This window comes from Solanum verrucosum, unplaced genomic scaffold (assembly GCF_900185275.1).
Source record: "Solanum verrucosum unplaced genomic scaffold, falcon-dt-bn FXZP01000183.1, whole genome shotgun sequence".
NCBI classification, from domain to species: Eukaryota; Viridiplantae; Streptophyta; class Magnoliopsida; order Solanales; family Solanaceae; genus Solanum; species Solanum verrucosum.
This window is the reverse complement of record NW_026020430.1, coordinates 2,475,744-2,491,011: the sequence shown is the minus strand read 5'-3', so window position 1 is coordinate 2,491,011 and position 15,268 is coordinate 2,475,744. Positions and strand designations below refer to the sequence as shown.

General features: G+C 31.4%; 1 protein-coding gene across 1 annotated transcript; it reads left to right on the top strand.

The window, feature by feature from the left end:
- Positions 1-8,950: 8,950 nt before the first annotated feature.
- LOC125808040 (carbamoyl-phosphate synthase large chain, chloroplastic) lies at positions 8,951-14,820 on the top strand. The gene is made up of 3 exons (XM_049487817.1): positions 8,951-10,484; positions 11,435-12,127; positions 13,016-14,820. Exons 1-3 carry the CDS (start codon positions 9,135-9,137, stop codon positions 14,570-14,572), a joined length of 3,600 nt encoding a protein of 1,199 aa, XP_049343774.1. The 5' UTR covers positions 8,951-9,134; the 3' UTR covers positions 14,573-14,820.
- The last annotated feature ends 448 nt before the right edge of the window (positions 14,821-15,268 follow it).

Genomic DNA, 15,268 nt, shown 5'->3' with positions numbered 1-15,268 from the left:
ATAGTGATTTAGTGTTGCTTTCCACTCTTTTTTTTAACTCATTGTACCATAGTCATAAATTGACCAATCAAAAGAATGTCGTGCTCGATCAAAGGTTGAACAAGTAGGTTGCAGACTCGATTAATGGTACTATCTAGCTCCTCTTAGATGAAACATACACTACATAACTTGGATTTTTCCATGCTCTGAAGATCTTGCATTGATCATATGAATCTCATTTGGTTTGATAATGAAAAAGAAGCAGCATTTAGTGCACAACAAAGGCTAAGACCAAATTTTTTGACGGTATAGAGTTCATTGTCATCAATAGGCCCAACCTAAGTTGTGCACCTAATTAATATCCCTTATGCGTAAATTGTAGAAATTATTAGAGTCTCATACTTTATACACTCAAATTTACATCAGTATTTTTATACTTCCCAATAATACTTCAGCAGTTTATGAATAAAATATTTTTCTTCAATTTCCGAAATAACAAAGGCGTCATAACTCAACTGGGCAAAAACTCAAACACCTGGTAGGCGCTGCTACAAAAACATTCTACAACTGGAGGATATGAAGAAGTAAATTTACCTTCATATGGCAGCATCGAACGCAAAGCTTTGATTATAGTTAACTTTGAATCTGGTATCCCCCTTTTTTGAATTTGCGGAGCTAACTTGAATCCACTGCAAACTCAAAAAGAAAGGAAAAATAGATATAATTTGAACTTATTTGAAGTAGATTCCGACTATAATTTTAATTGGACTAATTTAATCGGACTAAGTTTCAGTTATCTATTTCAACTTTTTAGGTTAGAAAAAATGAAATTCCTGCACATATCTCTATCATTACGGGGTAAAAATGAAATAGGGCAAAAAAATATTTAAAATGACTGTAATCTCTGTTAATTACTAGAAGTGGATGGCAGCTCGGGCCCAACATAGCAAGTGTGACACATATATAAAAGATTGTATATTAAGTACATAGCAAGTGTGACACATAGATATATATCAAAATTATATATTAATTGTTGGAGCCAAGTTTTATAAGATAGGTATGTATATTTTCTTTACATAAGCGAAAGGAAAATAGTGACATATAAATAGTAACTGAGAGAATATTTTAGGATTATAATAAGCATTGATATTTTTGCAACCTTATAGTTAATTCTCTCTCGAGAGTAAGGGTCAAACCCCTCATTGAAGAAATCATAATTTATTTTTTTTGTATGACATTAATTTTTCAATTTTTTTTAAAACATTATTATGTTTAAAAATAGTTTTAACTTTAAAGATTTTAATTTATCAAAATCTTGTACATTAGAACCTATAATTATGGACCCCAAATATGTTGATATAGAGTTTTTTTATTCCAAAGTAAAATTCCCTAATATTTCAAAGAGTAAAAAGAAAGTATATCAATATTTAGTTAAATTACTTCACAAAAATCAAATAAAGGAAGTATATTTTTGGTTAAATTATACCACATAATTTAAAAGAAAGAATGTGTTTTTTTGCCCTTTCCATAACGTCATTTTAATAATAAAAAGCAATTCAATATTTTTCAAAAAGAAAAAATTCTTATTGATCTTGCAAAAGTATTGAAAGTTCAATAAAAAAAAAACTTACTTGCAAAGAAAAACATGCTATGATTTCTTATCTTTTTACGCTGATAAATTGTGTGTATAATATAAACTCTAATAATTAAATATTGGTGAATTGTATTTACACCTCACAAAGGTGAAATATTATTTGAATACTTACGTCGAGTTAATAAACATATACTTGATTTAAATTAATTTGACATTTTTCTTAATAAATTATTTATTAGGAGTTTATTTTTAAAAATTAATTTTATTAATTATACTTTAAAAATATAAATATGACTATTAATAATCTTATATAGTTATTTAATGATATATATAATATTAAAAAATAAATTGTTTTGAATATAAAAGCTAAATAATAAAATTTTATTAAATTATGTAACTATATTAAATTTAAACAATTTAATATGTATTTTTTTTTCTTTTACAATGCGTGACATTGTATACGTGTCAATGATAAAATTAAATGGACCCCACTATACTCAATGATAGAAGGCATAATCTCTAATTGAAAAATTGTATATAATAGCAAACTATTAATTCAAATTAAATGTTATAATCATAGTTTGATTTAATTGTACCCCATAGCAAACTATTGCTATTTTCGCCTCTCTCCCTGGTGGAATCTCGCTTGCCATCTCGTTTTGGTGGCAGTCTCGCTTGCTTCTCTCGCTTTTATACAAACACAAATGTATAAAATGCGTTTGTGTTTGTATAAAGTGAGAGAAAATTGTATATATACATATATTTTTGTTCCCCTCTCTCCCCTCTTCCAGATCTCGCTTGCTACTCTCCAGATCTCGCTCGTCACTCTCCAGATCTCGCTCGTCACTCTCCAGATCTCGCTCGCCTCTCTCACTTTATACAAACACAAATGTATACTTTGTGTTTGTATAAAGCGAGAGAAAATTGTATATACAAATACAAATGCATATATTTTCGTCCTATACACTTATGATTATACAAATACAATTTTCCCCTGCCTAGTTTTCTTTTGTCTTTCTCTCTTTCTCGCTTTATACAAACACAAATTATACAATTGATCTTATAATCGATCTTTTGTATATGTATACCGAAACAGATTATACACTGCTTTCTTTTGTATATGTATAGTGAATTATACAATTGCTTTCTTTGTATATGCATAGCGAATTATACAACTGTTTTCTTTGTATATGTATAGTGAAATATACATATTTATGTTTGCTATGGAACCCAATTATGCAAACTATAGATATATCATACAAATAGGTTTTTTATGTTTGATATATGTGAAAGTTGCTCATCTGTAATTTAGTAGAAAAGTATAGGTTTTTTTCTAAAGATGTTAAGAAGGCCCAAATAATAAGGCTGATAGTACAATTTTTCTATGCAATACTTTTCACTTTGAAAAGTTGGAATGACAAAAATGTCCTCACTTGCCAATTAAATGACCAATAACCAGCCATGTCGAAAGTTACTGAATTGTCTCTTCTATATAGGAGAAATTTTCAATCACTTAATAATTTTAATTTTTTTTGGGGAAAATAATAATTTAAATTTTATTACAAAGTAGAAAGTAAAAAAAATAAAAAATTCATGTATTATAAATAGTTCAAAACTAGTTTGAAGTAAGAAATAATTTTGTACATATTTTGTTTCGTTTTTTCAAAATTCTCATTATGTAGTGTTTTCAAATTTTTATCACTAAATACAATGTAAATGTCATACTTGATTCATTCGGACATTCAGTTTTTATGCTTTAATCTAAAATAGATATAATTAAGCAAACTGACTCCTCCTTTACAAATTTTATCCAAAATAATCTTTTTTTTTATTATTATTGAAAATGATCCTTTGGCACTTTTCAATTGCAAGTGAAGTGGTGCAAACATCAATTTATTTAGTAAATAATATAGCAAAAGACTCGAAACATTGAGAAAGGCTCATATCTAAATTTGGGAAAATTGTATATAATAGCAAACTATTAAGAAAAAATTACTGAAATACACGTCTTATGTTTCCCTTATTTCTAATATTCCCTTCTATTTCTAAAAATCTCTAAAATCTCTTATTTCTCTCCTAATTCTAAATTATTTTATAATGTATCCGAGCTAGTTTTTAATGTATTTGAGCTACATATTATGTATCCTAGCTAGTTTTTAATGTATCCGAGCTACATATTATGTATCCGGTTTGTTTTATTTTTTCAGAGATTAATGTAATTACAAACTAAATAGGGATAGATTGTAATTTCATATAAAAACTATGTGATTCCTAAAATTTATACAACTATGAATTCAAAGTAAATGTTATATCCATAGTTTGATTTAATTGTACCCCGTAGCAAACTGTTTCTATTTCGCCTCTCTCCATGGTGAATCTCGCTCACCACTCTCGTTCTCGCTTGGCAGTCTGACACGCCTCTCTCGCTTTTATACAAACACAAATGTATAAAATGTGTTTGTGTTTGTATAATGCGAGAGAAAATTATATATATATACATATATTTTCGTTACCCTCTCTCAGATATCGCTCGCTACTCTCCCAGATCTCGCTCGCCACTCTCACTCGCCTCTCACACTTTATACAAACACAAGTGTATACATTGCGTTGTGTTTGTATAAAGCGAGAGAAAATTGTATATACAAATACAAATGCATATATTTTCGTCTTATACACTTATGATTATACAAATACGATCTTCCCCTGCCCAGTTTTCTTTTGTCTTTCACTCTTTCTCGTTTTATACGAACACATATTATACAATTGATTCTTTTGTATATGTATATCGAAACAGATTATACATTGCTTCTTTTGTATATATATATATATAGCGAAATAGCCATAGCAAACATAAAGTTTCTATGGAGCGCAATTATGCAAACTATAATTATAACATATAAATATAATTTTTGTGTTTGCTATATGTGAAAGTTGCTCTCTAAATTTTGGGGTTGTTTAGAGGAGATTAGAGTTGGTTGGAATTGAAAAAAAATTGATCTTTAGTGTATACTTTACTGTATCAACAATATATATGCAATGTATACTTTATTGAATCAATAATGTATATAAGTGTCTATACATTTCTAATATAAATAGTTATACATCATCTATACACGAGTATACACTATTTCTATCATATCAATATATTAGATATACATATCGATAAATTTCATATACATATGAACATTTTGTTGAAAATAATTTTTGTTGCATTTGTATATATCGCTAATTTTAGACTGTTTTTTTTAATGTAAATGGAAAGTTAACTATTTGATATAAATAAAATTATTTTATTGTATTTGTGATATTTTCCCTTTTAAAGTAATTATATATATAGTGTTATTAGGCTTGAGCAAGGATTGTCTAGAACTTCTAATATTAATTACTCCAACAGTCCAACTCAATTTAACAAGAACAACTTTCACATATAGCAAACATAAAAATCATATGTGTATGCTATAGCTATAGTTTGCATAATTGCGTTCCATAGCAAATTTTATATTTGTTATGGAGTTTTTGATTTGTATAATTCGCTAGATACATCAAATTTTATACAAATTGTTCAGCTTTGTATAAATTCATTTATACAGTGTAATTTGTATAATTATAAGTGTATAGGTCAAAAATATATGTATTTGTATTTGTATATACACTTTTCTCTCACTTTACACAAACACATTTTATACCGAAATGTATAAAATGACTAATTGTATATCGAAAATGACTAATTGTATACTGAATCAGATGGCAAAAAAATGGGATGTTTGTTGCGAATTACAAATAAAATAAACTATAGCTATAACATTTTATTTGAATTAATAGTTTGTATTTCATACAATTTTCCCATTTAACAAACAAAGTTAATTTTTTGTGCCTAATTAGCTTAAACCAATTTTTTAATGGTAATTATGGTCATAAAATTTGTTTTGACTGCTAGTCATACATGATTTTCTAAGAATTAAAACATGGTAGGTTAAATTTCATTACTCTAGACTTACTTTGTTAAATGTCTGCAAATATATTATTTTCAGTTTTATAATTTGTGGCGTTCAACTTTAATTTATATCATGCAAGATGTTTTTTTCGAGAAAATAAAAATTTTAAATTGAAACATCATTGATTTATTTTCTATTAGAGTATTTTTTTTTCTGGTTTGAATGTATCTGTTTGTTCGTTTATATTATAAATAAAATTATTTAACGCTTAAAACATAATTGACATAATTTAATTAGTGCTTAAACATAATTAAGAACATTTAATAATCCTCTAATTCTTGTATTCCATCATATATATTCGGATTAATATCATTAAATTAAAATATTTAATAATAAATGATTGTATTCCATCATACATATTCAGATTAATATCGTTAATTTCGAAAATTTAATAATAAATAAAGAGATACAACACTAATTCCATCAGACATATTCAGATTAATATCATTAATTTAGAACATTTAATAGTAATTGATTGTATTCCATCCTACATTTTCAGATTAATATCGTTAATAATATCGTTAATTTAGAACATTTAATAAAAAACTGAAGAGATACAACACTAATTTTGTATTCCATCAGACATATCAGATTAATATCATACTTTATTTTCCTAATAACCTCTAAACAAATATATTTTTATATTTTTAAAATTTAGAATTCACATCAATATTATAACTAAAATAAGGTATACGTGTAATATAGAATGCTTTAAAATTTTGAAAATTTTATATTTATAACAATATATATAATAACAATAATATAATCAATCTAAATATAAAATTCAAATTAGTGGATTGGTAAAATTGTTTCTTAAAATTAAAAAGTGGTATGAACTTATGCAAAGATTTATATATATTCTATTTGAACTTGTATCTAACAATGATATTTGAGCCATTTTACACGCATCTTTATCATTCACAAAAAAAATATGAAATATGATAAAAACTATTAAATGTTACTATAGTCTATAATGTCTATTAAAATCATATCATTTAATAATTTTAACTTTTATCAAGTAGAGTATCATTCATACATTATAAATTTTTACATAATTATTTTAAAAATAAAAAATGATAAGTCAAATTTATTAGTCTAGATTTAATTTGTTAAACATCTAGACACATATTCGTTTAAAATTTGGTTGTGTAACATTCGACTTCTTATAATATTGTGTAGGCTGTTATTTCTTCTAGTGTGTTTCTTTTGTGGTCTGAATATTTATTTTTCTATTTGTCACTATATTGACTTTTTTTTTTGTTGCTAATTATTGAGGATTGTAGTTAATGTATTAATCAAGTTTAGATCTAGTTAATCAGCTAATTAGTTAGGAGTTGTTAGTTAGTTAGTTAGTTAGACTGGTTAGTTAGATTCTTTCTAGAACCTTCCAATTCAAATACTATTCATGTGTATATATACTCCAATTGTAAATGAAAGGAATAACGATTTTTCTCATTTCATCAAAGTTACAGTTTTCTTTGTATTGCTCCAAATCACAGCCATGGTTCATTCATCTCTATTCAGTTGAACTCCACCATTGATGTGCAGTTTTGATACTAATGCATAGTAATTTATTTTTTACTGATGATTTTACGTGAATATTTTTCTGATAAAGGCATTATAATATTAATTTTTGTATGTCATTTTATTTAACCGTTGCCATAATAGTTGAATATATTTAACCAACTAGATTTATCATGAAAATAATTCTAATTTTCCTTACTCTATCTAATTTGGCAAAGAAGTCAGACGATCTATTGGAAAAACCAAACGACTATGCTCTTGAATTGTTACATATTTACATTGATGAAATTTTTTATTTTTTTTTAGTAGATATTAAAAGTAAAAAGTAGTCGTAATATTGTCAGAATGAGCTCAAAATTAATACTCCCTTCATGAGCCCGACACAAAAATGGAGTGAATAGCCCACATATTTATTATTGAAGAAAGGGATATAGCTTCATGTGAGGAAGAAAGAGATATAGATTCATGTGAGCGGAGTTAACAAAAATAAATTATAGTTTGTCCATTTATGGACGAACTACCTTTAAGATTTGTATAATGCTGGTTTGAATGAATTTAGAGTTAATGGAGACTACGTCGTTAAAAAATGATAGTTATAATTCGACCATAAATGAGAGAAGGTCCCTTTTAATGTTTATCCATTTTGCCGAACTCCTCCCTTCACTTTATTTTTTATTTTTTAAATTTCAACCATTTAAAAAAGAAATACTTTTTTTTTAAAATAATCTTATATTTTCAACTTTTCACCTAAAAATAAATCAAATTTCATTTATTACATAAAATGACCAATCGGCATTTATTATTGCCAATGAAGTGCAGGTCCCTTTATTTTTTATCCTCTTCCTTTTTTTTTTTTTTTTTTTTTCATTGGTAATTTTTTTGGTTTTTCATTTAATGTTCGAAGTTCATATTGGATCCCCCAACCAAATTTGTATCGCACATTGCAGGCCTATATGAGGGTGATACTCTTAACAAATTTTTTTTCATATCCAACGCTCAAATTCAAAACTTCTAATTATGGATGAAACAATTCTATAATTCTCTTCCTTATTCTTTACTAACACTCAAGCTTGACAAGTTGAACAAAGACGTAAATGAGCTTACCTCTTAGAGAAGAACGTCAAGTAATGCTTCAGGTATTGAATCACGACAAAACTTCTAGAATAAATATATCAAGAACCTTTTTTTGCTCTATTTTAAAATTCGACATGTTGTAACATGATTCATTTTGAGTGAATAATATATTAAAAAATTTGAACTATTAATAAAAATTTATATATATAATTTGGGATTGTTTGGAGGAGATTTTGAGTTAATCGGGAACGAAAGACTCCATTAGCCATTAAAGCTTCAAGCTCAATTTTAAAATTAGATGTGCCGTACACGTGAATTATTTCGTGTACACTAAAATACTCAAAATGTCGAAATGAACTCATATTTAAAAATTTAGACGGCTTGAGGAAGATGAACTGTTGCAATGTATAAATTAGTATATAAACAATGTATAGTGTCACTTATATATAACTCTGATACATAGTTATACATTATTTATACTATATCGAAACATCATATATATATATATGCGATTATTTTGTTAATTTTTTTTGTTACATGTACAGTTACGTAAGAAAAGCACAATATTTAAAAATATTTGGTACATTCTACATTTGACGTGACACATTTAAGATTAAATGTTTTGGTAAGCCATAAAATTATTATTTTTTCTTTATTTTCTTATATGGGGATATTTATATTTATTTTGTGTTTCTTTTTCTTTTCATATTTAACTCAAAAGCTAATCAGTTTATCCCTGTCCATCTTTTTCTTTTTGTTATTTTCTTATTTTTGGTGGAATGTTAATTAATTAACATTACAACTTCTAAAACCCTAGCCTCAGTTGAACCCACCATCTATCCTTCCTCCACCACTCTACTAAAAAGCTTCCGTGTTCCGCTCTGCCAAAAAGCAGAAAAAGCGTTCGCCGAATCTGTAAAATCCAGAGACAATTTTCTTGAATCCTTTTGAAAAAGTTGTTCATCAAGATGGATTACTGTATGAATCGCTGTGAAAATGCTGCATATAGGCTCATCTCCTCTTCTTCTTCCTATGTTCTTCCGTCTTCCAGAATATATTCATCAGCAACTCAGCTTTTCCCACGGTTTCCCCAGTCTACTTACAAAAAGTCCTCATTTTTGCACCTCCATTCTCGGCCATGCGTTTTCAGTAACAATACCCATTTGCGGAAAAGGGTGAATTCGATTGTAAATGAGCAAATCAATGATGATTCTGTTCAAAAGGGGTTTCTTGGAACGGACAAATTGGGGAAAAGAACAGATATAAAGAAGATTTTGATACTGGGTGCTGGGCCGATAGTGATAGGACAAGCTTGTGAGTTTGATTATTCAGGAACTCAAGCTTGTAAGGCTCTTAGGGAAGAAGGGTATGAGGTGATATTGATTAATTCAAATCCTGCAACTATTATGACCGACCCAGAAACGGCGGACAGGACTTATATTGAGCCTATGACACCAGAGCTTGTCGAGCAAGTGTTAGAGAACGAGAGGCCTGATGCCTTGTTGCCAACGATGGGTGGGCAAACTGCTCTTAATTTAGCTGTAGCATTGGCAGAGAGTGGCGTGCTTGATAAGTATGGAGTCGAGTTGATTGGGGCGAAGCTTGATGCGATTAAAAAGGCGGAGGATAGAGATTTGTTTAAGCAGGCAATGAAGAATATTGGGATAAAGACGCCACCTTCGGGCATTGGGAACACATTGGAGGAGTGTTTTGAGATAGCTAGTAAAATAGGGGAGTTTCCATTGATTATTAGGCCAGCTTTCACATTGGGTGGGACTGGTGGTGGAATTGCTTACAACAGAGAGGAATTCGAGGCTATATGTAAGTCCGGGTTAGCAGCTAGTTTGACATCACAGGTTTTGGTTGAGAAGTCTTTGTTAGGTTGGAAAGAATATGAGCTTGAGGTTATGAGAGACTTGGCTGACAATGTGGTTATCATCTGTTCAATTGAGAATATTGATCCTATGGGGGTCCATACAGGGGACTCGATCACTGTGGCTCCTGCTCAGACTTTGACAGATAAAGAGTACCAACGGCTTAGGGATTATTCAATTGCCATCATCAGGGAAATTGGAGTTGAATGTGGTGGTTCCAATGTGCAATTTGCTGTAAATCCAGTTGATGGTGAAGTCATGGTAATCGAAATGAATCCTAGAGTTTCAAGGTCTTCAGCTTTAGCCTCAAAAGCTACTGGCTTTCCAATAGCTAAGATGGCTGCTAAGCTATCAGTGGGATACTCTCTGGATCAGATTCCTAATGATATCACAAAGAAGACTCCAGCTAGTTTTGAGCCATCCATTGATTATGTAGTTACAAAGGCAAGTAGCTATATTTCTTATTTTATTTATTCTCTTGAATTGTGTAGTATGTTTCTCTTCTGTGTTAATTTTCTGCTTAGAGTTTTGATGAGCTCTTTCTAATGAAAGAATACTAAAATATTCATTTCAATCTATTTCTGTTCAGTTATTTAGGAATAAGAATGGTATCTAGAAACTACCCCCTGTGGGGCTGTAAATCCCACCTCATCATGCTCTGCTGATGAGTTTTGACGTGAATATAAAGTTACCTTTATCAAAAAAAAGAATGGTATCTAGATTCTAGTAAGTTAAGAATTAGGGCCCTGCATGAAGGTGACGTCTATGGCCTTTACACATACTCATCTCTATAACATACTGATGTTACTTGAAGAATGCTATAATCTCCATTCGGTTGTCTCAGCTTTTCTGGATTCAGTTACTTAGGAGAAAGACTGGTATCTAGTTTCTAGCAAGTTAAAAATCAAAGTCCTGCATGAAGGTATCCATTATGTCTTCAACATACTCATCTCTCTAACATGCTAGTGTGACTTGACAACAAGAAATATTTACTGCTTCTTTCCTTTGGTACAGTGAATTAGTTTGTCCTAGCTATGACCAATAATGCTAATATTTCAACCTGGATTTTGTAGCGCCAGTGTATGATAAAAGAAATGTATTCTTACCAACAGAATTGATCCCTTGCATCTCTATCATCAGCTTGATTCCTATAACTACTTTTTTGCATTATGGTAGTATTCTAGTTGCTGCAAGCAAGTCTTTTGAAAAGTCTATGCAACGTTGTTACAATCTTGATACAATATTTCAAAATCTGGTGGTGGGATAATATTTTAATTGGCATTTTTATAATAAATTATATACTGGAGATGATGTAAATTGTTGTTCTGTTTTTTTCCAATCGCCAATATTTATATATCTGCAGTTTGTTTTCTAAACAAAGTAAAATTGTGCAGATACCAAGGTTTGCATTTGAGAAGTTCCCTGGATCTGAGGCCATACTGACAACCCAGATGAAGTCTGTTGGTGAATCCATGGCTGTAGGTCGCACATTCCAAGAATCCTTCCAAAAAGCAGTACGGTCTCTGGAATGCGGGTATTCTGGATGGGGCTGTGCACAGGTTAAGGAATTGAACTGGGATTGGGACAAATTGAAGTATAGTCTTCGGGTTCCTAATCCTGATCGCATCCATGCCGTATATGCTGCAATGAAGAGGGGGATGAAGGTAGATGACATTTATGAGCTCAGTTACATAGACAAATGGTTCCTCACTCAGCTAAGGGAGCTTGTAGATGTGGAGCAATTCCTTCTGGCTCACAGTTTGTCTGACTTAACAAAGGATGACTTCTATGAAGTGAAAAAGAGAGGATTTAGTGACAGGCAGATAGCTTTTGTGACGAAGTCTAGTGAGCAGGAGGTTCGGTCGAGGCGTTTGTCTCTGGGTGTGAAACCAGCATATAAACGAGTTGATACATGTGCTGCAGAATTTGAGGCTGATACACCTTATATGTATTCATCTTATGACCTTGAGTGTGAATCAGCTCCTACACAAAGGAAGAAAGTGTTGATTTTAGGTGGAGGACCAAACCGAATTGGACAGGGCATCGAATTTGATTATTGTTGCTGTCATACATCCTTTGCCCTTCAGGTTTGTGTTTCTTGACAATTGATTTAGGGTCCAATTTTTCTGCATTGCCTTTTAGTTATCCTTCTTCAACTGCCAATGAATAACTTGAATATAATCTGAGAAGAGGCGTAAGTTGTGAAAAGGTTGTTACCAAAAAAACTGAAATCTTCTTTGAATATAGAAGACTCCTATAGTAGAGATATCACACTAGTAGAATAGATTTTCATACTGACAAGAGTTTTTATTAGAACATATTTTTAAGTAACCGAATAAAAATTAAATAATAAAGTGCAAGTTCATACAAATACTGAATATAATTATTAGTTAGTGACTTGGATGATTTAGCTCAAACTAAACATATGGATAAATAACATAATTGCTAATAGAAGGAAATGTTGCATTCTATGTAATGTGGAATTTGACACAGAAATGGTATTCACATATCAATTATCATTTTTTTTCGATCTTGTAGTTTTTAGTTTTCATGAAAATGTTTATTCTCAACTTCCCCACATCTTTTACTGTTTTTTTTTTTGTTTTCTTACGGAATGCTAATAATTTTTGGTTAGTTCTCTTAGAAAAATTATAAGGTTGACTTAGAGACCAATCACACGGAATTGTTGAGTCAGAAACTACTAAAATAATTCCTTACTAATTGATGTTGCAACCATTTAGTAGTAAAAGTGCAAAAGGCTCTCAAACAAGGAAAATAATATAACAACAAACAAGAAAAAGTTTCAAGCCTTCTCACTATGCAATAATCTGTTATTTGAAATATAACGTATCCTTCGCTAGATCAAAATAATGTATTGGTCTTTCTTCTTGGTTCTCATAGTTGGCATTTTATGGTTACAAGTTGCTCCCATGTTGCTTTTCAACCTTGAAATTTGATTTTTTTGGTTTATGCAGGACGCAGGCTATGAAACAATTATGATGAATTCCAATCCTGAGACAGTTTCTACAGATTACGACACAAGTGATCGTCTGTACTTTGAACCTCTGACAGTTGAGGATGTTTTTAATATCATTGACTTGGAAGGACCTGATGGTATCATTGTGCAGTTTGGAGGTCAAACCCCATTGAAATTGGCTCTTCCTATTCAGAATTACTTGGATGAGCGAAGGCCTAAGAGCAAAAGTGGAGCTGGCTTTGTTAGCATTTGGGGTACATCACCTGACAACATTGATGCAGCTGAAGATAGGGAGAGGTTCAATGCCATCCTTAATGAACTACAGATCGCTCAGCCAAAAGGGGGTATTGCAAAGAGCGAAAAGGACGCCCTTGCCATTGCGGCAGAAGTAGGATACCCTGTTGTCGTACGACCATCTTATGTCTTAGGTGGCCGGGCAATGGAGATAGTTTACAACAATGAAAAATTAGTGACATACCTTGAAAATGCTGTTAAGGTAGACCCGGAGCGCCCTGTCCTGATTGACAGGTATTTAACTGATGCTGTAGAGATTGATATTGATGCACTTGCTGATTTGTATGGTAATGTGGTCATTGGTGGAATAATGGAGCACATTGAGCAGGCCGGGGTTCACTCAGGTGACTCAGCTTGCATGCTTCCAACAAAAACAGTTTCAGATTCATGCTTGGAAACTATTAGGGCGTGGACTACAAAATTGGCAAAGAGGCTAAATGTGTGTGGCCTCATGAATTGTCAATATGCCATTACTACTTCTGGTGAGGTGTTCTTGCTCGAGGCTAACCCCCGTGCATCACGAACAGTTCCTTTTGTTTCCAAGGCAATTGGGCACCCGTTGGCAAAATACGCTGCTCTAGTCATGTCAGGAAAATCCCTATATGACCTAAACTTCACCAAGGAGGTTATCCCCAGACATGTATCAGTTAAAGAAGCTGTTCTTCCATTCGAGAAATTCCAAGGCTGTGATGTGCTTCTTGGTCCTGAGATGCGCAGCACTGGTGAGGTAATGGGTATCCACTATGAGTCATCAATTGCATTTGCCAAAGCACAGATTGCTGCTGGACAGAAAATGCCACTTTCAGGTACTCTGTTCCTCAGTTTAAATGAATTGACAAAACCCCATCTTACTACAATTGCTCGAGCCTTCTCGGAACTTGGATTTCAAATTATTGCAACTTCCGGAACTGCACGTGTACTCGAACTAGAAGGCATGCCAGTGGAGCGAGTGCTTAAAATGCATGAAGGGCGGCCACATGCTGCTGATCTCATTGCCAATGGACAGATTCAGTTGATGGTGATCACAAGTTCAGGAGACGCCCTTGATCAGATTGATGGCCGGAAGCTGAGAAGGATGGCTCTCGCATATAAGATACCAGTGATAACAACAGTTGCAGGTGCTTTGGCCACTGCTGATGCAATTAAAAGCTTAAAATGCAACAAGATTAAAATGACAGCTCTTCAGGATTACTTTGATGAGCAGAAGGTAACAGCTGAGCTCAAAAACTTTCAGTCTGCTTCATCTGTTTCTTCTAGTTGAGTTGCTACTAGGTGTATCAGTCTTCTTGGTTGCTTGTAAGTTTTCGTTTTCTTTCGTTCCAATCTATGTTATAAGCGGTCTTGTTGCTTTCTGGATTCGGAGAATGAACTTAATTTTCTCCAATATTTTTTATTCCTGAACTCTAGCTTAACAAATGTACTGGAACATCAAAATCTACTTGTAGATTAAAATAGGTGATGATGGTGATAATTGTTAATGCAACTATAATGGTTGTACTGTTTCTTACATCTACTATTTCTTGCTATCGGAGACAACCTGTCTATCCCACAAAGGGGTAGGAGTAAGGTCTACGTATGTTGTAACCCACTTGTGTGACTACACTGGGTATGTTAACAAACTTGTACACATTATGACAGTTTTTTTTTGCACTGACGTCAATTTGTCAGATTGTGGAAATTAGTTTTTGTTCAGGTATCACACAATTGGTACTTTTTTTTAATTTTTTAATTATAATAATTCAAGAGAACGTAACCTAACTATTCGATGCGATTCTAAATTCATATCAAACCCTATGACTCTTTTTTTAATAACCTTGTAAACAGTTTGGGTTCGATTCAGTCGATTTTAATATAACCATTGCCTCAAGTTGAACCTAACAGGGTCGTTTGGTAGAGTGTATAAGAATAATGCAAAATATAGTGTATTAGTAATGCTTGCATTTGTAATGTTTGTATT

Coding starts and splice junctions, on each gene's coding strand:
- LOC125808040 (XM_049487817.1), top strand. CDS start 9,135: ATGGATTACTGTATGAATCGCTGTGAAAATGCTGCATATAGGCTCATC. Junction 10,485..11,434: donor TTGATTATGTAGTTACAAAG/GCAAGTAGCTAT, acceptor AAAATTGTGCAG/ATACCAAGGTTTGCATTTGA. Junction 12,128..13,015: donor ATACATCCTTTGCCCTTCAG/GTTTGTGTTTCT, acceptor TGGTTTATGCAG/GACGCAGGCTATGAAACAAT.